Source organism: Aulostomus chinensis, chromosome 17 (genome assembly GCF_037954235.1).
Source record: "Aulostomus chinensis isolate RoL2024-O1b breed Wild chromosome 17, RoL_Achi_v1.0, whole genome shotgun sequence".
Lineage (NCBI taxonomy): Eukaryota > Metazoa > Chordata > Actinopteri > Syngnathiformes > Aulostomidae > Aulostomus > Aulostomus chinensis.
In genome coordinates, this window is record NC_141336.1 from 4228300 (window position 1) to 4251234 (window position 22935).

At 41.9% G+C, this 22935-nt stretch overlaps 1 protein-coding gene across 6 annotated transcripts in view; it reads right to left on the bottom strand.

Annotated features, from left to right (window-relative positions):
• Positions 1-271: 271 nt before the first annotated feature.
• Positions 272-22935, bottom strand: part of letm1 (leucine zipper-EF-hand containing transmembrane protein 1) — a 32007-nt gene continuing 9343 nt past the window's right edge. The window contains exons 4-16 of one of the 6 annotated variants that reach the window (XM_086182205.1): positions 19027-19170; positions 18393-18530; positions 17465-17668; positions 16636-16755; positions 16259-16390; positions 15990-16148; positions 15023-15151; positions 14754-14786; positions 13196-13330; positions 12050-12243; positions 10542-10574; positions 9250-9406; positions 272-8301 (exon numbers count right to left, since the gene is read on the bottom strand). In XM_086182205.1, the coding sequence (XP_086038331.1) occupies positions 8149-8301; positions 9250-9406; positions 10542-10574; positions 12050-12243; positions 13196-13330; positions 14754-14786; positions 15023-15151; positions 15990-16148; positions 16259-16390; positions 16636-16755; positions 17465-17668; positions 18393-18530; positions 19027-19170 (1731 nt within the window). In that variant the 3' untranslated portion in view covers positions 272-8148. The remainder of the gene's footprint in view (positions 8302-9249; positions 9407-10541; positions 10575-12049; positions 12244-13195; positions 13331-14753; positions 14787-15022; positions 15152-15989; positions 16149-16258; positions 16391-16635; positions 16756-17464; positions 17669-18392; positions 18531-19026; positions 19171-22935) is intronic. The other 5 variants (XM_086182207.1, XM_086182206.1, XM_086182208.1 and 2 more) reach the window with 5 other exon arrangements.

The window sequence follows — 22935 nt, forward strand, 5'->3', positions numbered from 1 at the left end:
AGTCTGGAGAATGTAAACCGGCATGATGGAGGCACACAACCATGAAGAATTCTCACTTGTTTACTGCTGGACGAGGAAGTTAGCCTCAAGGCTAGCAAAGGGTTTCCTACACACTAGGACAGGGTGGGGTGAGGGAAAGGGTACTCGGTTGGTCGTAGTGCTCAACCTCGCCACTAGATGTCTCTAAATCCTACACAAAGGTTCTTCAATTTCACAAGTGAACCGACATCTGAAATCTATTTGAACTGATATGCAACTGGCCGAACCCAGAGTATGACACCACATTTTCCGCGTGGATAATTACCTGTCCAAAACTTTTTTAAAGCTTCACCAGTTGGAAATGTTTGGTTTTGCATTAACAGTAGCTTTAAGCAGCAGCATGTATTCCATGAAGGTTGCCACTGACGGCCGGCCTGCCCAGCTCTTCCATTGGTGGGCCCACTGGCTCCTCATTCAGTCAGACTTAAACACATTAATGTCAATGAAAACCTTTGAGATGATTACTCTAAAGACCTTGTACCAAGACCTAAAATCAACACAACACGCGGTTGAATTTCAAAACCTCCCAACACTCTGTCTGCTATGTCATTATCAGGTCTGTAAAGATGTTTTATTTGAGCCACAATGGTCAAAAATACACCAAAATCCAAACAGACACATTGAAGCAACTGATTACAAGGTTTTAGCCAGATTTTCATTGAGTCAGTGCAAATAACGTTAAAACCCAAGATCTTTTACAGTGTTGTTTACATTTGTGTATCCTGCATCGGTCTGCACAAGTAACTGCTTACACACAGACCATTAAAATGTCACTGGAAAAATAACTCTGGGTGCATTCCAGCAGCAACGGTCGGGGGCTCTGCGGGGAGTGGCAGTGAATGTGGTGAGGCTGGTAATGCCTGAGGAATGAAAGCTTGGGATGAGAAAATGGCCGCATGAGATGACACACTCAACCCAAAATGGCCGCGTGGAAGTGATGATTGAAAGAGAATGTAAGTAGCAAAGCACGCTTGAAATAGAATACCAAAAAAAAAAAGAGTCCAGGATCATCCATGATTTATTCAACAATTATGATTGGTTTGTTGTATATGGTTTTCTTTTTACATAAACACATAATTTGTGTTCGAGAAAAAAAAATACAAGAAAACGATAACTGATGCTTTTCATACAATTTCAGATTCAAGTTGGACCAAAATCAAATCCAGGTCATTTCCTGAAAACCCTCTAAAAACAAAAACAAAAAAAAACAAGATTAAATAAATAAATAAATAAATGACAGCCATTTTGAAAATAAACTGCTATAATTAATAGTAAGTCCATGACTAATATGTTTTGCTTTGAGTATGATTTCAAAAATGTAATGTAATCACATAGAAGGTTATTATGCAGCACCTCACCTTGAATATCCTTTTAAAATGTTTTTCTTTTTTCAAAATTACAAAAATTAGCAGTGAATTCTTAATTTTTGTGTGCTTAACGTGTTCATTTCCGATCTGGGCCTTAGCAGAATTTTGACCATCAAATCAAAGCTTTTCTGAGATCAAACTGCTCCTCAGAACAACGCACTTTGTGTGTAAAATGCTGACAGCTGCGCTAATATTTCAATGCAGTTAAATACAATTTTCTACATGCACTTCATTTTCATTTCAACTTTCTGAGACGCATCATTAACCTGAGGGAGGTCTCAGCTGCTTCTTCAGGTCTGCAGAGATGGACAGAAGCTGAGAATGTTGCTGATCCTGATTTCACTTCCTCCAGCTGCCATTTTTTCTGCATTTAAATGAACACACCACCTTTTTGGGAAGCCCGCATGTTTGTCCATCCTTCCCAGAGCCAGCCTCTCTCGCCTCTGTGCTGCATGAGGGAGCTGAAACCCACACAGACTAGCCAACCGCTAGCTAGCTTAGCACAATGAATGGCAGTGGGTGAGAGGTGTTAGCATAATTCTTTCAAGCCATCAACAGCCCTTTCTTCCAAAACAGTCTTTGTCTGCGATGTCATATTTGAATCTTATATTTAAATTACACGACTTTGTAATTTTAGCGTCAAATACAAGGCCAGAACGACCTTCCTGACTGGATGCTGGGATTGTCACAGCACCTCAAAAGCCACATTGTGTGCGAAGTTACAGTACAGAGAACCTGATCTATTCGATGAAATTCTCTGAGCAGGAAGGACGATAACAGGATTTCCCAAAAAGTTGGTGTATTCCTTTAAACTGACTTCTACTGAGAGAATAAAATTATCCTCATATATTCTACAAAAGTAGCATTTCTCTAGTGATAAAACAGCTGGTGCAAAATATATGTATATAAAACAAACATGGGCGCATCTGTCCAGAAAAAGTCCACTACATGTGCATCAAGTACCAAATAAGCAGAAACTCAACTCTTCAAATGCAGCTCTTTATAATTATTATGACATCCTCTTGCCTGCTGATAGAGCATCGTTTGTATCGACAGGATGAACGTTAAAAAAAATACTTTTCTCTTAATGGGAGGAGAAAACAAAATTCACGTTGCATAAATGACTTATTGCTTCCAATACTTCTAAATAAGCTCCGCATCTCGTCACCTCGAACTCAAAAGGGATCTTTTCAGGACGGCTTGTGTCACGGATGACGACTCATGACCTCAGCTCCCTGCTGAATCCAACACATCCCGCAGAACTTTCACACTTCGACTGTATCAGACATGAGCAAGTGCGTTCACACAGTGGCTACGGAGCTCAACAGTGACCCACTTTTTGAACGGCTCCCATTTCAGAAGTAAGTGTCCCTTTACTCCACTGTCAGCGCAGACTAGCCTCCTAAATTGTGAATAAAAATTAGATTCAGAGCAAAAAGATAATAGCAAGATGGAAAATTAGGGCAAAGGTCCAAGACTGTGACATTATTATCTCGAGAGCTCATCTCATAACTAAAAACTGTTTAAAAGAATTCAATTTCAAAACCAACTGGGCGTTTTGTTGTTTTGAGCTAACAATAAAATGCTAAATGAGCGGTAGCTGTGAATGCCATCAAAAGTCATCAAATAGTCTTTTCTCCAAAATGGTCTTTGCCCGCATGAAGAGGTTGCAAGTAACGTTCACTATGAAAAAATGACTGATCATTACGAGATGTTGCAAATCTGTGTTTATGATGACTTTTGATTGTTTTGGTTTTTTCCCTACTGCCCCACCACTAGCATAAACTGCAGCTAAGCTAACTAGCAGTCGATCGTCCAACAGGGGTCTGGAGCTCCATGATGGACTAATGGACCCGGGGGGGGGGGGGGGGGGGTCTCAGTGTCTCTATCTGCTTGTCTGGCTCTGAAAGTGAAGTTCAATAAAAAAAAAAACAGGTTGATAAACTTCAGAACTGAGACTTTTGCAGCAGCATTCACCCTCATTTCCCAGCCTGCTCACTCACAGTGACCTCAGCTGGACACTGTGGATGATAACCAGCTCCTCTGTGGGGAATATGACCTCACTGCTCTGCTCTGTAGTTTTCAGCAAACAGTCACAGGTTTACTACCACAAGCTTTTCCTCTAACTAGCCTGAGGTGTCAGACACAAGTCGCTGGAAGACGAAAAGCAAAGCAACATCTAACGGTTGGCTTGGTTACAGAGGAGGCTGAGCTCGCTATGACAACACTTTCCCCGCCAGTTCTATCTGCCCCCCCCCCCCCCCCAGGTACTTCTGAAGACAGCAGCTTAGACAGAGCAGCAGTGCCGCTTGTGGCTAGCCACGATCTCCGCTCGCCTCCTCACACTGCAGCCAAGGACATCTTCTTAGTGATTCACTTACACGCCATGAGTGCTCGGAGGGTTTGCAGGGCTTCAGTTTCTACAAGATGCCTGTGTCATGGAGATATGGGCACACATACGACACTGTCCAGGGACCGACGTGTGGAATTCTGCTGATATTCTTATCTGATAGTCAGACATGCTTCCATTCCAAATTTCAATTATTTTTTTCCCAGGAATTCCTCAATGCTTCTGACAGGTTTCATATATCATAGTCATATGACTGTCACACCTAATCAATTTATGACGGAGAAAATTATCTTTGCAATAGAGAAATAATACAAAGAATGACAGAATTGGCCTGGACTAGCAAAAAATGTGGGACCATTCATGCATCAGCTGCATTTGATTAGCGGATATTTATTCCATCACTATTAATACAGCAAGCGAACGCCCGTCCATCCATTGTCTTCCGCTTATCCTGTAAAGGGTCGCAGGGGGTGGAGCCTATCCCAGCAGCTTTCGGGCGAGAGGCGGGGTTCACCCTGGACAGGTCACCAGTCCATCACAGGGCCAACACACAGAGACAGACAACCACTGGCTCTTCCAGCCACGCCTACGGTCAATTTAGAGTCTGGATTAACCTGGTCCCCTCTTGATGTCTTTGGACTGTGGGAGGAAGCTGGAGTACCAGAGAGAACCCAGCAGGAACAGGGAGAACATGGAGACTCCACACAGAAAGATCCCGTGCTGCAGCTGGAGCTCCAACCCAGAACCTTCTTGCTGTGAGGCCACAGTGCTGACCACTGCACCACCGTGCCGCCCGCAAGCAAATATCTTTAATATTTAATATATCCCAAATATTTGCTTGTTTTTCCTTCTTCGTGTAAAGAATTTGCCTACTTCCATCATCTTTCGCAAAATTAACATCATTGGATTTTGGTTTGTTCGTTCGATAAAGAAAGAAGCAGCTCCTTCAGTCACAGGCTGCTGCACCCACAGTGTAAGAAGGAACACTACCACAGGACCTTCATCCCAGCAGCCATCAGACTGTACACCAACACTATCTCTTCAAGTGGATGTGGTCGCTCCTGTCACACAGCACACCATAACCATTTTTTTTAGTCATAGTTCTCTAAATTTCCCTTTTATCTCTATATATTTGTATCATCTATTATATTCATATTGTCTCTTTTTCTCTTTTTGTATTAAGTGTGCCATTTATCTGCCTTCTCTAACTCGTCTCCCTCTCTTGACTTTGCCGCTGTAACAAGTGAATTTCCCTGATTTGGGATAAAGAAAGTCTCCCTTACCTCACCTAATCTTAAGAACGATTCCCTACTTGGCTATGTTGTGATTTCAATAATATTTGGATTCATAATTGTTCTGCCAAAGTGGCTGCAGCATCTGAATCAGGTCCAACATCTTTTGTCCAATGTATTTTTTCTCTCTAAATTATTCGTCCATGCAGTTGTCTAGCCAAAATCGGCTCCAGTCTGTAGAACCTGGAGTAGAGCTCTGTCTGGGTCACCACCTTCTGACCTTTAGAAATAATGGCAATCTACGTGCCCCCCCCCCCCCCCCCAGCTCGCCCTGTCAGCCTCTGGAACACAAACGGAGAGGCTGTCACAACGGCCCTGTGACTTGTTTACAATGACTGCTGATTAATGCCACGGTGAGCGTGCCATGTCCCGCAGGAGCTCTCCAGCCTAAACACAACCTCCCAGCGAAGCTGGCTTTGGCCCATGTATGGGGCGAGCCTTTACCATGCTCCCATTAATCTGACGGCGTCCAGGGAAAGCAGAACCCTCGCCCTGTCAGGCTGCGACAACAAGCTCTTAATCATCCGGTAGATTCCAGGAAAGGATTACAGCAGGAGTCACCCACTCAGTTGTCATTTCAAGTGCCGCCACTTCCACGTTTACACCTGAGCTCTTCTCTAGTCACTGATGGGGAGTGGGTCCACGACCACAAACAAGAGACGGTCACTCCTCATTGCAGGCTGCATGATCAGTATTACAGCTGGTGTCGCCTCAGGCTCAACAACCTGAGAGCCTGCACCAACGCGGGCCAGCAAGACACACATGCATGGAGATATTTCTTGATGCCTTTCATTTTGTTTCACTAAGTGAAGACCTGTTGTGAAAAAAAAAAAACAAGCATGGAAGGAATCCATTGCTTCAGGTAAACTGTAGAATAATCCCACTATCGTGTGAAATTCAATCACTCTGTTTACATGACAGTTCATTACAATTTCAGATTTATTCTTTCAAATATGGATTCTTAGCAAACATTCTGAACATTTCAGTTGTTCAACTCAAACTACTGATGAGGATCGTGAGATGTAGCATTAAGAAAAAAAACACATCAAATTGTTTCTGTCAATCAATAATTGTTTAAACAATTACTGAGAACTACGGAGCCCCGGAGCAGCCATACAGAGAGAGAAAAAAAGGTGTTCAATGACAAGATGACCTTTACTCATGCTTCGACTAATTACTGAGCCTCAGTTAATTAATCACAAATTGATCGAAGTGGGGGAAACACCTACCATCTGCTGGTTAATCAAAGCGTGGGAACGACTCTTATCTTGAGACCACTAAGTGATAGAAGCATGGGAGCAACTTACATCTCATGGCAGCCAATTAGTTAATCACAAACTAATCCAACACAGTGAGGGATCAACGTTCACCTTGCTCCCACAAATTAAGAAACATGTGGGAACGACATACATCTCGTTACCACAAACGAATCTCTCTCTTTGTCCACTCGGGGGCTCTGTAGCTTCAGCTCCTGAAGCAAATATGGGGGTTTAGCTTTGGACAAATAAATTCCTTCACAGCTCCCGAGTGTGAAGTGAAGCTCCAGAGTGATTAAATATCTGCAGGCTCAATACAGCTGAGCGCTTTTCAGTGTGAACACAGTCAAACAAAAGCAAACGGTCAGAGAGATCATTAGAATTGTTACGCAAATTAATCACTTCATCCTGAGAAATTCTTGTTTCTACCCAACATATCCATGACGACGCGGGGTGGGGGATGGGGGGGGTGTGAGCATCACACTCCAAGATCTACATCGGAATTCATTAAATAAACGACATCCAGTAAAGAATCTGTGAAAATAACAGAGCTACATTCTCCTACAATACTCAAGAATAAATACACAACACTCCGTCACCCACGGACTCTGTGTCTAGAGAAGGCCACTTTACATTTCAAGGTCATGATGATCACATTTATCATTCTTCAAATGTGCACAAGATACATTCCTAAACAACACAGCAGGGAGCCACTGTCACCTTCCGCCCGGATAACTAGTTCCTGTCACAGGTCAGTCCCAGCGAACACTGACCCATATTTGACTGGTGGGCTGTTTTATATTGATTATAGATATCAGTCTGTTAGAGTGGTTTGTTGGTTGATCGCATCAGAATCAGAATCTGTGTTGAAATGTGCCACAGTGCAACTTTGGCATTTGACCGAGACAGGAATATGAAAAGCTGCACTAAAATACGACATCTATCATTAAAAAAATAATAATTAGTACAAAATGAAATTATTACAGTACAGTCATTGTAGCAGTGATGCCAAAGCCGCTCACTCCAGTCTTTGCCGGACAAAATTCCATCCCCTCTCACGTACGAATCCTACACTTCTTTGACAGGAATGATGAACCTAACGCTTTATTTATCTATCATTACGACGCCTTATTTTTTTTAGCGATGTAAAATGAAACTCTGTAAAACTGCAAACCCATGTTGAACAGTTTTAAACACGTTTCTAGGATCTTAACTGTGGATGTCTTTGATTGCTGCCACCATTTCAACACACGTAGCCACCGATAGGCAACCTGTCCAGTTCAGAAAACAACCTGCTGTCTGCACAACGTGTGAGTCAGATGGATGAACGAGGTCAAGAGGAAAATCAAACACAGTGGAATGACGGGGATGACTCGGACTGTGCACAACCCAGAAATGATCTTTCATTTCTCTAAGATGATTCACCTCAAAATTAAGCAATAGATCTCCAAAAAATGATAATAATTAATTTTCTTGACATAAATTTCTGCTTTTCTCTTAAGTTGGGAGAACAATCATGTCACTCTGTTCCCTGCATCAATAAATACTTTCATAAAATAACACACAACCAAATATCAGTGTACATCACGAGATTAGTCCAGAGGAGCATCTTATATTTTCTTTGATTTTGTGCATTTAAAAGGCAACAAACCTTTTTTTTCCCTATGCCTAAATGAGCTAAATATCTGGTGCAGTTACATTGTGAGAAGGCATCTGCTCTCCTGTGATTCTCTTGACCAGTTTGTCACCAGAATGAACTGGTGCGTGAGCAGGAACCAGATACCAACTCTCAACAGTCAATGTTTCAAGTGCTATGTGTGCTGTGCGTGTGTGTGGAGAAGCAGTTAGCTGTTGACTGTGGCGGCCTGCTCCTTGTCTGCCTTTTCTTTGGCCTTCTCCTTCTCCATCAGCTTCTCCTCCTTCTGCAGCATCACCATGATGTCAGTCACCTGGGAGGTGGAGATGTCGATGTCCTCTTTGTCGATCAGTTCTACCACCTGGGAGAACAAACATCATATTGAGATCATTTATCAATGCTTAACCAGACAAATGAGCCATTTAAACCTGGTAATAACGGGGGCTTCATCTGGGTACATCATCTACACCAAAGACACACACCACCTCTGTTTATATAGTTTTTGTAGCTGTAAATCCTGCCAGTCACTTCAGAGAGGAATAATCAGATATTATGGATTGTGACGGGGGCCTGGAGTGGCCATAGGGAGAAAAAAGTACATGTTAATATCACTTCAAACACTATTACATGCAACCATTTCAGTTAATTCATACACACGGTCTATAAAATAGCTCCGCCTGCCTCATGGTCAGTTGTCTCTGGTCCACGTGGGTCCATCCCAAAATCACAACACAAAGGAAATGCAGACCTAACACCTCTCGTTATCTTTCCTTTTAAATCATGAATAATTGGAAATACTGCATTGCAGTTGCGTGCCTCCAATGTGCACCTGTCACGGGAACCTTGACGTCTGACCAGCAAAATGTTTTCAGGTCATCTTTGAATCCCAGTGGACGTTTGAACTAAAATTGAGCAAATTCTCTTAAAAGGATTCCAGAAATATCACGTTCATGAGAATTGGACAGATATTACGCACAAGTGACGGTGATGTTTGACCACCAAAACCTTTTCGGTTCATCCTTGAATCTTAGTGGACATTAGAGCAAAATTTTAAAAAAATTCCCTCAAAGCTTTCCAGAGATATCACGTAAGGATGTACAGACTGGCGATGTACAACCAGAAAACATGAAACTTCCACCCTACGTCTGTCTCTTTTGCAGGTAAAACGCAAAGTTGTTGCTGAAATATTAGGACAAAAAAGAAAAGTCACTCAAGTTGCTGAAAATTTTTCTTTCACTGCCGCTGCCGCCAACAGCAGACAGACGGCAAGGATGAAGACAAGAGCAACCCAGTCAGACATTAAACGTACTTTGATGACGTCATCGATGTCGATCTTGCCGTCCTTGTTGTCATCGAGGGCCTCGGCGATGCTCTGCAGCTTGTGCTCTGGAATGTTCTGGATCTGCCGCATGATGTTGATGAGCTCGTCAATGCTGATGAGGTTCTCCCTGAAGGTGTAGAAAAGACTGTATACAGGAAACGGTTACCAGGTTTGAAAGTGTGTAAAATGCGGTGGAGAAATTTGGGGTCAACGTGCTGCATACAAGGTTCCCAGATCACACCAATCGAAGTGAATTGTTTCATTTCTGTTCGTAAGTCAAATTTTGTTAAAAGATTACTAAAAGGTCATTCATGAAATACTGAACACATTGAATTGGCGGTGAATTATACTGTGCGAACAGATTTGTTGTTCAAGTGAAATTTGTGCCTTATCAGCCCTATTCCCCCCATGTGCTGGGGGCAAAACGACAAATAGGGACCGCGTCATAGTCCATCCACTAAAAGTGCTTGTTTTTAAACACCGGGTCACAGTGTTTCAATCAGACCACTGGTTTTGGAAGGATCCTCATCTCCAGGTGACAAAATGCTGCCAACATCACCTGAGAGTGTGGTACCCGTGGGGGGGGGGGGGGGGGGGGGGCATGAGCAGGACAGCAGGACAGAAATTTGCAATGTAGTCGGGGAGGAAAGAAAAAAGAGAGGGGCTCTGAGCCTCGAGTTCTTTTACTGAATGCACTTTGAGGGGGACTGTTGCCCCACAATAGTCGCGGCAATTTTGGAATCGATATTGGAATAATTCAAATCATTCTGGTCCCTGTCAATCATTTTAACCCACGCACATAGGAAGATAGGGCCCAGGTCCAAAATACAAGAACAATCAGCTCATAAATATTTAATGATCTAATATTCAATCACCATTTGAAGCTGCGCTTGGCAATGCTGAAAGAGGAATAAATAAATCTCATATTGCAGGTGCATTCCAAAATAAGAATACCATAAATAAGAAGATTCATGAACATGATATATTCATGAATCTGACAACTTAAAGGGTGAATAACTTCAGTAAAGGTGTTAGTCCAAACACTCAACTTTTCAGGCTGAGTGAGAACTGTGGTTGCATTAAGTGTGATGTCTGTCGTAAGAAGTCGTGAACTGTTTAGTAATAAAATGAGAACAGAGCGGAGATGGAAACTATGAACAAGCTGAGAGGAACAGCTGATCCTTTACAACACAATTTCAGCAGATGGCAGTTTAAAACCATGATGCACTGTTAGCATTTTGCAAAGCAAGCAAATGGCGGTTTACCATAGGGCAGCTTACCTTGTAGCGTCATTATATTTAGTAAAGAATAATCTGTAAAAGTTTTACAATGATTAGAAAATGCAAATGGCTGCTGTCTGGTACAGTTTAGGTAAAAACTACTGATATGTTTTTGGGTTGTTGTTTTTTTTTCTGGGGAAACCTTTTGTTCTTCCGTTTATCTCCACCACCATTTTACAGTGAAAGCGATGATTATGATGATGAAGATGATGATGATGATAATATTTACAGAAACAGAAAATGATCATGGCAACATAACAAGCCAAAAATGGTTGACAAATGTGATATAACACATACACGACTGTATGGATTTGTCAAGGAGGGAGATACAGAGGTAACATGTCCGGAGAAGTGAAAGAGTCTCTGATTGCTAAAGGACCACGTCAGCGTTTCTGAGAAGAGAAGAGGCTCTTTCGATCATGCTAACAAAGCCTTCTCAGTCTCAAAGTTGCCCTTGTTGCATCACTTCAGAAAGCGTGTTGCCTTTGATAGACACATAACGCAGTGGATGAAATGCTGCAAAGCCATGAAAGATGGCAAGGCTTTCTTGGAGGGACAGTTCAACATTTTAGACATTATGGCTGTTTGCTTTCTGTAAGAGACAGGCTTTTTTTTTTTTTAATTTTGGAAAGACCCAGGTTAGTAGTTGTCCTTGCTTCCAGTAACTTTATGCTAGGCTAAGCTAAAGCTAGGGTTCAGACTCCTGACCATTTGTTTAAATCCGGTTGCATCATGCACGAAAAAAGAATCTCCAAAAATGTTCTTCCCTCTGATCTCTAACATGAACACACTACAGGATCTAATGTGCCAGAGGGAGCAGTGACCGCCATCATGTCATCTCATCGCTGTGCAATATGTTTCTGTAGAAACACGGAACCATGAGGAAAAAAAACCCACGCAGGAGGACAAATGAGTCCAGATGTGGCGACCACAGGCTCTTCAGTGACAACTGAGGGTGAGTTTTATTTGCTGGTTTTCATACCTCTCAAAAGAAGTACCATGTTCTAGCTAATGTTGTCCCTAAGGGTAGAATGATTACCGTTACCTGGCAACACTGTCACCCCAACATCCGCTAACATTAAGCTAAGCTAAACATCTGTGACTCCAATTGTAATATTCTACTCAACACAGTGTCAGAGAGAAAGCAAATAAGCACATTGTGCAAATGTTGAGCCACCCTTCAAGTCCCAGAAAACCAACGAGCCATACAACACTTGAATTAACATCACTCCTTTACTCGCGTCACTATATATTGTTTTTTGTTCAATCCAGGTCAAAACCACCATCAACCTCACAATCAAAACAAAACACTCTAATGTAAAATTAGCTGCACCCCAATTCTCGGGGAGCAAACTGAGAAAGGATTTTGGGCCCCTGCTTTGTGTTGTAACAATTTCTGCAGAAAAAACACGCTATAAATATTAAAAATGCCATGCATGGCAAACAAACACTTTTCTTAGCCTCAACCGAGAGTCATGTTTTGACAAAATGAGAAATGAAGCTTTTACCCGACAGGAGGCGTGGCTCCACTGTCAATTTGCCCGTCCAGGATGACCTTGTCCTTCTCCAGCTCCAGGATGATCTTGTCGATGCGACCGATCATATGGTTAACTCTCTTCGACAGACGCTGGCTGGCCTTCGACTCCTCTAGAACCTTCTCCTGGCCAGTTTTAGAGAACTCTTTTTTGATCTCCTCCAAATCCTGGAAAACCAACACACAAGTGAACCTCAGTGCACATACACACCCATGAAGCAATCATCTGTATTCATGCACAAGCTTTGATCACACACCAAGCCTCAAGCACCAACCACTCAAGATCAGTTACGCGCTTGGATAACACTTTAACCATTTTCCTCATGCTAAAAATGTTCATGTTCAAGTAAAAACTAAATTCAAGTGTCCTGGGCCACTCACGCGTCAACACATGACACGTAACGGTAAACTATTTAGTATCTATTCTATTCTGTAACATTTATGGATGTCTTTTACACAAATTAAATCAATACCACCAAATCTAAATGAAATACAACTCTTCATATAAGTAATAATTCAGCTAAATATTATATTTTGTACAAGTACTCACAGTGAGGCGTCAACCTCACGGAAGTGTTTTTCCTTCATGCATGTCTCCTCGGTTACTCCAAAAGTCAGTAGACGTCGACACCAGCCATATATTTTTAGCTTGAAGCTAATGGAGACCAACCACTAACAACAGCAAAACTGTCAAAAGCATGCATTTAAATACTCCCAATTGCATCGCCCACTATAATGCACGCCTTCTTTATCTTTTAATCCACAAACACAGTTGGCAGAGGAAAGTTTTGCTGGTGTTAGTAGACAGTCTCCATTAGCTTCAAGCTAAAAATATTTGGCTGGTGTTTTTAGACTTCAGGAGTCGCCAAGAAGTCATTCAGACACGGAAAACATCTTTGCTAGTTTGAGGCATTTAACTGTGAGTGCTCGGACGAGAAACAATTTTTGGTGGAAGCGTCCCTTTAAGAGATGGGAGGAATCAGGATGACGCAGCAGACAAGTGCACATTTAATGCAACTTAGCACAATTTTACAAAAAAAGACATTTCAATAAAGTTACCTTGGATTTAAATGGGAAGAAAACTTGACTACAGACACGAGAAGTTGTTTCAGCGACTCACCTCGTTGTATTCTTGGACGTCATCCTTCAGCTCTTCCAGCTCCTCTTTCTCCAGAGTCAACAGCTTCTTCTGCTCCTTCAGCTTTGAGCAGGCGTCACTCAACATGTCAATCTCTTCTTTGGTGATCTCCTCATTCTTGAACATAGACATTTGACTTTGAAAAAAACCTTTGTTGCTACATACATGATTAAGAGACATGTCTAGATACAGCCTAAATGAATTGCTTAACATACAGAATTCTCTATATGCTAGACCCTGAATATTGAACACAGGGGCCTAACGACACATTTCAATCTCCAAATGCATGATAGGGGAGGGGATCAGAGAGTAAGTCACAATACTTTGCAACTACAGCAGCAGCAGCTACAACTGACATATAACAGATGTATGCTAGCTCCTCCGATCCACTCTCATTCATCATACCAAGCTAGCTAGCAGCCAGCTAGTCACTGTGGGTCTCAGCTCTCTAATGCTCACAATGAGGAGGCAGGTCTCGAACTTCTTGTCTGGTTCTTGAGGACAACAGACAATGAGAGTTTCTCCAAAAAGTTGGTCTTTTCCTTGGGGCAGAAATCGATCCATACTCTTTGTACGCTGATCCAAAACAGTTCAATTACCGGTAATCGTAGGTAACTCTTCCACCCGCTTCCCCCTCGTGCCAGCTCACTGGCTCTCATGGCTGTGGATATTTGGCATGATATTTGTCATGTAGCTTATACGTAGAGTCAACTTAGAACCCTGAGCTAAAGGTGATTTGACTCTAATCTGGGGCTTTTGCTGGCAAGCTCCAAAAACATTGGTGAGTGGATAATCGGGCTGAAGTCGTGCAGTGTGAATGAGGAAACGGGGAAATCTGTGACACTATAAAGGTTATTGTTTAAGGAGGGAGAGGTTGAGACACGTCTGGAAGGATAAGCGAGGAACAGCAGGAGTTGATCACGTGGGTCAAACAGAAGTTCCAAGTCATATTCAGCATTTGTTAACCTTTTCAGCAAGGCAGTATTTCCTCTGAGAGCAAAAGCTGGTCACTTTTAGCATAAACAACCATGGCTTGTCCGCACTTCAAACATTCACTTCTAAAGAAGAGAGGTGTCTTTTTGGGTTTGAAAGGCTGAATTAAAAGTTAAAAATACAGTCAATGTGGATCTGATTCTGATCAAAAAAGAAAATAAAATCAGATTCCAGCACTTGGAACTCGTCTTTGGTCTATCATTTACCTTGTCTGCTTTTCATCCCACTAATGACACACAAAATGAAATATGAGCGTTCGTGGTTTGCCCTCTCTTCATTTTCTTCTGCTTCGCTTAGAAAGCATGAACATCTGCTGACTGATGTCTACTTCCATTTCATCAAACCCATGAACTTTACATTTTGGGGTCACGTCCTGTAATTTGGATCATGCTAGTATCAAACGGCATTGTATAGAGGTTGAAACAAATGCTAGAATGATATGAATTAAAAGTACTGTCTAACCCACACTGGAGTCCTGTACAAGCGGGGAAAACACGACATGGATCATGTGAGGGTCATTTTGGGAGGAGACATAATTGAACCTAACCTGGAAATACAGGAATGTCTGCCACTGTTCATACTGTTTGGTACAGGAGAAGAAGTACAGAACAAAAGATTAAGATTAAACTAAGAATAAATATATACTGTAAATCAATTATCATAATTCATACAAATACCTTTCTAGTTTCCTTTGATGTTTTTTGGAATTGGTAATATGACGGCATTTTCCTTTGAGTACTCTGAATTTTTATCACAAACACTGACTGTCCATGTACACACTTCAGCTAAATATGAAAAATGTGCGTCAGACATTACCTTGACTCCTTCCAGGACGGGGGCTTTATCCCTCAGAGTCTCTGCGTGAGCAGCCATGCTAGCCTGAGACACCATCGACTCCTCACCTGTACGGCTTTGGCTGGCCCTCTCTGCATCCAGCTCCTCCTCCTGTAGACCACAGACAGGGTGCAACTTATCCAGCAGAATATCGTCTCATCACGGAGAAACTTCTCAATGGAACATGTGCATGTATTTGACTGAAACTGTCAATGAAATGTCTGCTTTCAGAGTACTGGACAGATAACATCCAAATACACATTTAGTAGGTAATCACAGGAGTTTCGTGTCCAGTCAGCTCATTACATACAGCAGGATTGGGGGGGGGGGGTTATTGTACAATTCTACAATTTCATTTGGCAGACACCTTTGTCCAAAGCACTATACAACACGAGCAAGAATTAAGACTTGAGGGAAAGCCTTAGTAAGAAGGCAAAAAGCTTTATATGTGATTTATATGAAATTATATTCTGAAAAAAAGCAGAAAATCCTTTTTCTTAAAGCTGTTGATTAAATATTTACTGATTAATGGAGTTAAATTAAAAATCCCCAAAATGTGTTCACGTTTAGTTAGATATTGCAACATTTACTCATTTGAACAATGAATTCCAGAAAAGTTGTAATATATAAACATAATTGAGTCAGTGAGGGAAGTTTTATGATTGATATTCAGTACCTCCTGGTTTTTTTTGTTGTTGTTGTTTTTTACCTTATTCCCCTGTAGCTGTCAACTATGAATAGTTGGTACCAGAGGCTTGGTTTACCTTTCCTCATTTAATGGATGTCAGATATTCAATGATCTAAAATCACCTCTGCATGTATTCTCTCTGCAACAACAGTTAGCCGTATAACCCAAAATCAAGTTAATGTCGTGTGTCTATATTCACCAGTTTTACAAAGAACACACACGTTTACCGGAACAATAAAGAGACATGAGTAGAGTCAGTACCTTGGCAGCCTTCTCTGCCGCGTCAGCCAGCCTCTCCAACTCCCTGTCTTTGGTGTCCTGGCGTATGGCCGCCTCCTCCTGCAGCATCGTCTCCACTTTGGTCTTATTGTCTACCTTGGAAAGCTCCATTTCTGCCACCATTAACCGGGCCTCCTTTGCCTGTAGGACAGAGAACCTGGTAGAAAAACTGACCAAATATTCTGGTCTCATTTCATTCCGGTCTACTCCGGTGATAATAACAATGGTAGAGATCCAGCGTGCCAACATACCACCCTGTCAGGAAGTGTCTGCAGAGTGGTCTTCAGCTGGTCAGCGGGGGACAGGGTGTCAGGGAGGTACATGGCACGAGACAACAGCAGCAGAGAGGTGGGGATCTGCTGGTTCAGATGCAGCTCCAGCCACTACAGGGTACAGAAGCATAACGCGTCATGCGATCTAGCAAGATGGAACCCTCCTTCACCAAGAGGATTTGAGTCTGTTTTCTTTCACTTAATAAAATATCTGGATTAGATGCCGAGGCTGCTTAATGTCAATAACACCTTTTTAAAATATACTGGATCTGTCTTATTTAGTCAGATAAATACTTAAAAAAGGAGCATAAAATACCTCAAAAAATGACTGTAGGTCTAGTTGCTGTTATAGGTACCTGGCTGAGTTGCTCTCTAAGTCGGTCCTCTGTGACTCCCAGAGATCTCATCCCTCTGACACGACAGGCAGCCTGCACCTCCTTCACATTCAGACTCTCCACGCCCTCCTCTGCTATCAGCTGGATAAAGAGAAGAGTGCACAAAGCTTCTTATCATTAACTCACTTCCATTCTAATTAAACGAGTGCAGCACCTGCTGGGAATGAGACAACTGCTGCAAACAGCCAATACTGATGTAAAGGGAAACATGACTTCTACAGTTTTCCATCATTATAAGAATTTTTCCTGCTCACTCGGTAAGGCGTCTTTGAGTGTCTTGAAAAGCGCGATACAAGTAGTAAATATGATCATTAGGCTGGGGATCATGAGGTAAGTTCTGTGTATGCAGGTTGTCCAGTTCGGATTTGGCAGATAAAAGAGTTGTGACAAATGAAAGTCCTTTTACTTCCAAAGGCGGTGGCCAGTGATACAAAGATGTCCGCAGCAGTGACAAAACAGACAGTGAGACAGCTCATAGTCAAAGTAGCATTCAGAAGTTCACATGTACATTGCAGGCACCCTTGAAATGTAGCCTGCACTGTACTCTGAATTTAACGGTGAATCTGGTCAGAGACCTGGACGGAACAGTGTGAAACTTCAAAGAATGCCAGAAAAAAATAACTTACAAAATACAAGAATGGATTGTCGAAAAACAAATTCCTTAGACATCCAGCAATACTGCCTCAAGTTTAAAGACTCAACAATCACTGAGAAAAGAGAAAGACATAAAGAGATTCCTATGGAGAAGGAATATTTTAAAAGACAACTCCTGGAAGTGTAACCTTCATACCTTGTCATCAGCGCGGATGGCCCTCAGCTTCATGATGAGCTGGAAGCGAAGGAAGTTGTTGGTCCCGATGGACTGGAGCTCCAGAAGACGGCAGAGCGCCACCAGCTGAGGTCTCGTCAGATTGTCCAGAGTCAGCTCATCCTCAAATAGTTTAGAGAACCGCAAGATCTGCTCATTACTGGGACGCTCCCCAGAGTCCCGGATCTGCAAAGAGCAACAAGTCAGGACTTCTCAATCTTTCTAGATATGACAGGTTTGACGACACGCTGGGGACGAGAGCAGACCGGATTTTCATGAAAAAATATGCAGTATCTGTTCTATAAGCTTAAATTAGCATGTGCTACGCCAACATTTCAGTCCTACTCAGATCTCCATGACCATCTACATTATGTTGGTGTCAATAAAGGCAGTTGTCACAGACAAAACACAACTGACTGAAAAAGCGCCAGTGAGTAAATGATCCATCTAGAGAACCTGAAACTCTACATTCTCTTTATAAGATGCACTGTAACACTAAATGTCCTATTTAATAAGGAAATTTCATATAGTTTCTGTGACTTCAAAACTTCCCAGTATACTGCCATTTAACCTTCTTCCATTAAAAATGTTTCGTGTGAATATTATGCTGTTATATGCTGTGCTGATGAAAACTGAAATTCATACTGTTGGGAGATTGCTTTATGACAGAAGCAACAGAAAAAACACAGATTAAAAATACAGAGCAACATAATAACACAGTGAACATAATATAAAAGTAAATGTGCCGATTTGTTTTGGAACTTTATTTTTTTAAAGTAAAACATGACAATATCATTTATTAGATTAGCAGTTAATTCTGCGGGAGACCAACCACCTCCAGATATTTACTGCCTGAGCCACCAGAGGGCAGTATTACCTATATTTCACCACATCAAACACTGCCACCAACCTTCTGGAAAAAGGTGGAGAACTCCTCCGTCACATTGCCTTGGGCGGCCTTGTTCCGCAGAGCAATCTCTTCAATGGTGTCCTGCAAGAACTTGGCCATCTCCAGTTTGACCCTCAGCTCTTTTTTCAAACGTTCCTCCTGCAACAAGTTACAACTTGAATGTGGAGTAAAAAGAATAATTCCTCTTTTTTAACAACTGCTTTGAGAAATGATTTTTTGTTGATTTTCAATCATTGAAATCAGTAAATTACAGAAAAGGTCTGTGCCAGTGAGAAATGTAAATTTGGAACATGGAAAATTACATCAGCAAGTCATATCATTATGCAAACATAAAAACAGGTCAAGGATCCTGTTACATTAGAGATTAAACTCCAAATGGGATTAACTCTTGGCAACAGTCAGTAGCCGGCTTACAGAGTCGTAGCTACAGAATGTGGATCGATGTTTTCTGAATATATTCTCACGATAACTGCAACAACAAAAAAAATCGATCAGAGGATACACTCCCACCACTATGAAGTCACTGTGGAACTACATTCCAACATCCAACAAAAAGATCCCCAGTACTGCTTGTATGCGTCTTATATGAATCATGGAGCTTCAGTTCAGGTCGGATGCCAGACTGATTAATTACCTTCTTGGACTGAGTCTCGAAGGTGGAGGGCAGCATGTTGGGGAAGAGTTTTAGAGCTACGGGAAGAAGAAACTCCATGAACGGGACGATGATGAACACCAGGAAAGGAAGGAGTCTGAAGATGTCTGCACACGTTCGGAGGAACTGGGGGAGAAATGTTTAAAGAATGGGAATATGAATGAAAATAAGATCTGTGGAAAAATACATTTATAAGACTTACATATTATTGTTAAGCAAGCAATTTTCACAAATGAAAACTACTTTTAATGATTTTTAAAGCCTTAATGCGATAGTTTTTTTTTTTTGGTCTCATTTAGCCAATTCTTGACAACCACCATTTATAGACACATAAACTCTTTAAATTCACAAGTGTAGTATTGTTTAATTACTTTATTCCACATAACAAAACATGTAGGTTCTTTAATTTAGTGTTTAGCACGGACCTTATTTTCGGCAGTTAACTGAAAACCCATTCAAGAGTTGCAATGATTTTGACGTGAGGGATCTGGACATAAAACAACGCTAACTCACTCTAATTCCTTCACCACTTTATACCCCTTGATATAAAAACACTCTTACACAAACAAACATCATTGCAAGGTGTCTACACACAGAAGATGAACTGAACTCATATGACTGATTTAATGTAACATCAATATGTTGGTGCTACAAACTAAATATTATCAGAATCAGATCTACTCAAGTTTATCTCGGGAATCGTAGTCTTGGGCTTTGGCAGATATCTCAGAGTTTCCTAATACAGAGTCAGACTTCAGGGAGGTTCTAGTTGAAATTTCCTTGTCAGAACTCAAAAATTCGGACTCCCCAGATCAACTGAAACACACCACTACCATCCATCTCCACCAGTCTGTAGTTAGAGCGTGCCTCCAGCAGGGAGCAGCAGCAAGTAGACATGCAAGCAGGAATATGAGTGCATTCGTGTAAACGTGTACCTCCACTCCCTTTGTCCCTTACAATCGCTCTGCTCAACCCCTCTAATAACAGTTTCAACAGTCAGCACTTTTAACCCGGTGGCCATACATCACCAGAGCAACAGGAACCTCCTAATTCTTTGCAGCATTATTTACATGGTGCTAGAGACCAAAGTGAACATTCTGCCGGGCTCACAAGGCTCAGAATCATTCTACTTAAGCCAACAGGAAGCACATTAGTTCAGCACAGACCTAAACAATCCTCAGTGTCCAGGAGTGCCAGGCCAACAGTAGTCCACTTCATTGTACATCTGCCCAACTGTGGCTTACTGACTGTCCTGGGACACAATCCCAAGCAGCCATCTAGAAATGCAGCCCTGAGGGAGGAGGCCAAAACACGAGTCCTTTCTTTGCCCTTCCCACCTGCATGTCAGTGGACCAGTGGGGTGAAGGATTTAGGCCGGCGTGAGTGAAAAGGCCTTTGTAAGCAGGCCCATTGACATGTATATCATCTCCCAGAGTTTCACATCAAAGAGGGAGGAGGGGGTGACAGATGAAAATGGAAGGAGCCTTTAAGCGAAGGCCTGAGAATTGTAAGTGAATATGAAAAGGAGGAGATTAAGAAGGCAAAGCCAGTCCAGGTTAGTTGAATGGGCTGTAGATGGGTTTGGGACATGCGCTCTCAAGGGAGTCAGCTGCATCTGAAAAGGTGCCAATGGGGTGGTGGGGAAGGTTTAATGGCGGGGGGGGGGGGGGGGGGGGGCATTATCAGCACTGAGCAGCGGAATGTATATATTTACAGTTAGGGATTAAATGCAGTAGTTCAGCTGAGAGTTTAGTGCAATAAAACCCAATTCACCCAGCCTGTTCATCCTGCATCTGTATAGAAGTTCTCAGAGACTGAGTAGGGAGAACAGAACTTTCTCCTGGAGTTGTTCCTATTCTGATACGAGTATGAAAAAATACCTCTGATACCGAATAAGAATGTAGGTCTATGTCTTGGCAAGTCAACACACCGATCAATACAACATAATTTATAAACTTTACTGTTAATTCTCTGACGTTGGTTTGGTGTGTCACTGCCTTTAGCGGCTCACGTTGGATCAACTGAATCTGGCTGCTGACACAGTTGTGGAATGCTTCATAAAATCCAACCACTGCAGCACGACACCAACATAGCATTTGTCATATGACTATGAAGCGATAGATACACGCATCAGGGTTTGATTATTAGCTAAAATGCTTTCAAAATTTAAATTGATACTTTGTCAAAAAAAAAGTGTAACTTTCCTTTCAATGGCTCACTTTTCCCCTCTTGTATGCCTTCTGATCTTGCATAATCATTTGAACTAGTTTTTGTAGGTTGTTCACAGTTAAACTGAACCAGAAGTGTTTTTCTTTATTTCAAATGAAACGGTTTAGTTAAAAAAATTTGTGGATTTCTGAGGATCCAGATGGATACAGAAAACGTGGTCGGTTGTAGAAGGACATTTTGGCCAGTTTTGCTGTTGTTAGCAGTCGGTTGCTATTAGCCTCACACTTCAAGTGTGTGGCTTGTTTGATCCAGTGTATTGGAGTCGCCAAGAATTCATGTAGGGGGAAATGTGCCTCTGTGAGGTCAAGACACCTAAAGATGAGGATTTGAAAGGCAAATTCAAATTTTTAGGTGAAGTACTGCTCTAAATTTAATTGAGTAGTTCAGCTTGGGACCATGATTTAACTCAAGGAAAGTAGCATGTAAACAGAGAACTAACTAAATTTGACCTTTTCCTAGTTTTGTAATACATTGCACCTTCCCGTCAGCCCAAGTGGCCCAACTGTCTGTTTGTGTGTCGCTGCCAATTGTGAACTGCATTGTAAACATGCCTGTGCACGGATGTCTGCAAGTACCCTGAGCTTCAGCTGTAAAATAACTGGAATGTACTTTTACTGTGGACCTCCATTCTAGCTGTGAACAATACATGTTGTCAAGTTCTGGAGTTACATTTGTCTACAGTTCTAATCAAGTACCTTATCTATATTGGTCAAAAATAATCTTGCCACAATCAAATGCAGCATTATATTTCATTCCCTATATTTCAATGTGCTGACACAATGCAAGTTTCCATCTGAATGCCTTTAAATTCAAATATAATAGGATGTGTTGTTTTTGTTTTCTGTGACAAACTCGTTGAACCGTTTAGAGCCGAAGCACTTGGACACATTTCCAGCCAGGAGCTGCAGATGCCCAGCCAACCACAAAGCAACATAACACTTCACACCTTCCAGAAGAGCATTCACAACTTGCCAATGAGTCACGTCCACCAAGTCTGTACCAAGACCTGCAAACAAGGGATGTGGTCACAGCGAGACCTGAGCCGACCCGTTCACCTTTCCTTACATGACGGCTGTGTCCCAGAACCTGCATCAGCTTACGGCAGCGGACACTGGGCCTCAATCCAGACATCCTGTTGTCTGACATTTACAGAGAAGGCCAGACGAAGGGCTGATTTAGAACCATGAATAGTCCTTTAATCACATTTTATTACTACACTATTGCCAAAAGAGGGACAATAAAAATTCTAACATCTGCTTCAACAGTGGTCAGATGTAAATTTTGAACATTAAAACATGTTATTCCAAATCTGGTCGTCATTTTTGAATTTGTCATGAGTTTCTTGCAATTGCTGCAACTTTAGGAAAGTCTACTGAACTAATGAAGGTTTTGCTCTTGCTTTGCTGCTGTTGAGGGGATCGACCGCTGAAGGACAAAGTTCTAAATCAAAGAGGTGACATAATGCGTCTCCCAAAAGTGCTTTAATCAAGGAGCACAGTCTTCTGAGCACCTAGTGAGTAAACACTCACCATGCATCCAATTTCCATAATTGATCCCATTAGGTTTGAGAAGCTGCGGATTAAACATGATAGAACAAGATGTCTGAGCAGTCAGTCTTGAATACATGCTGGCTCATCCCTGATCTGTTCAACCGTGCTGCTT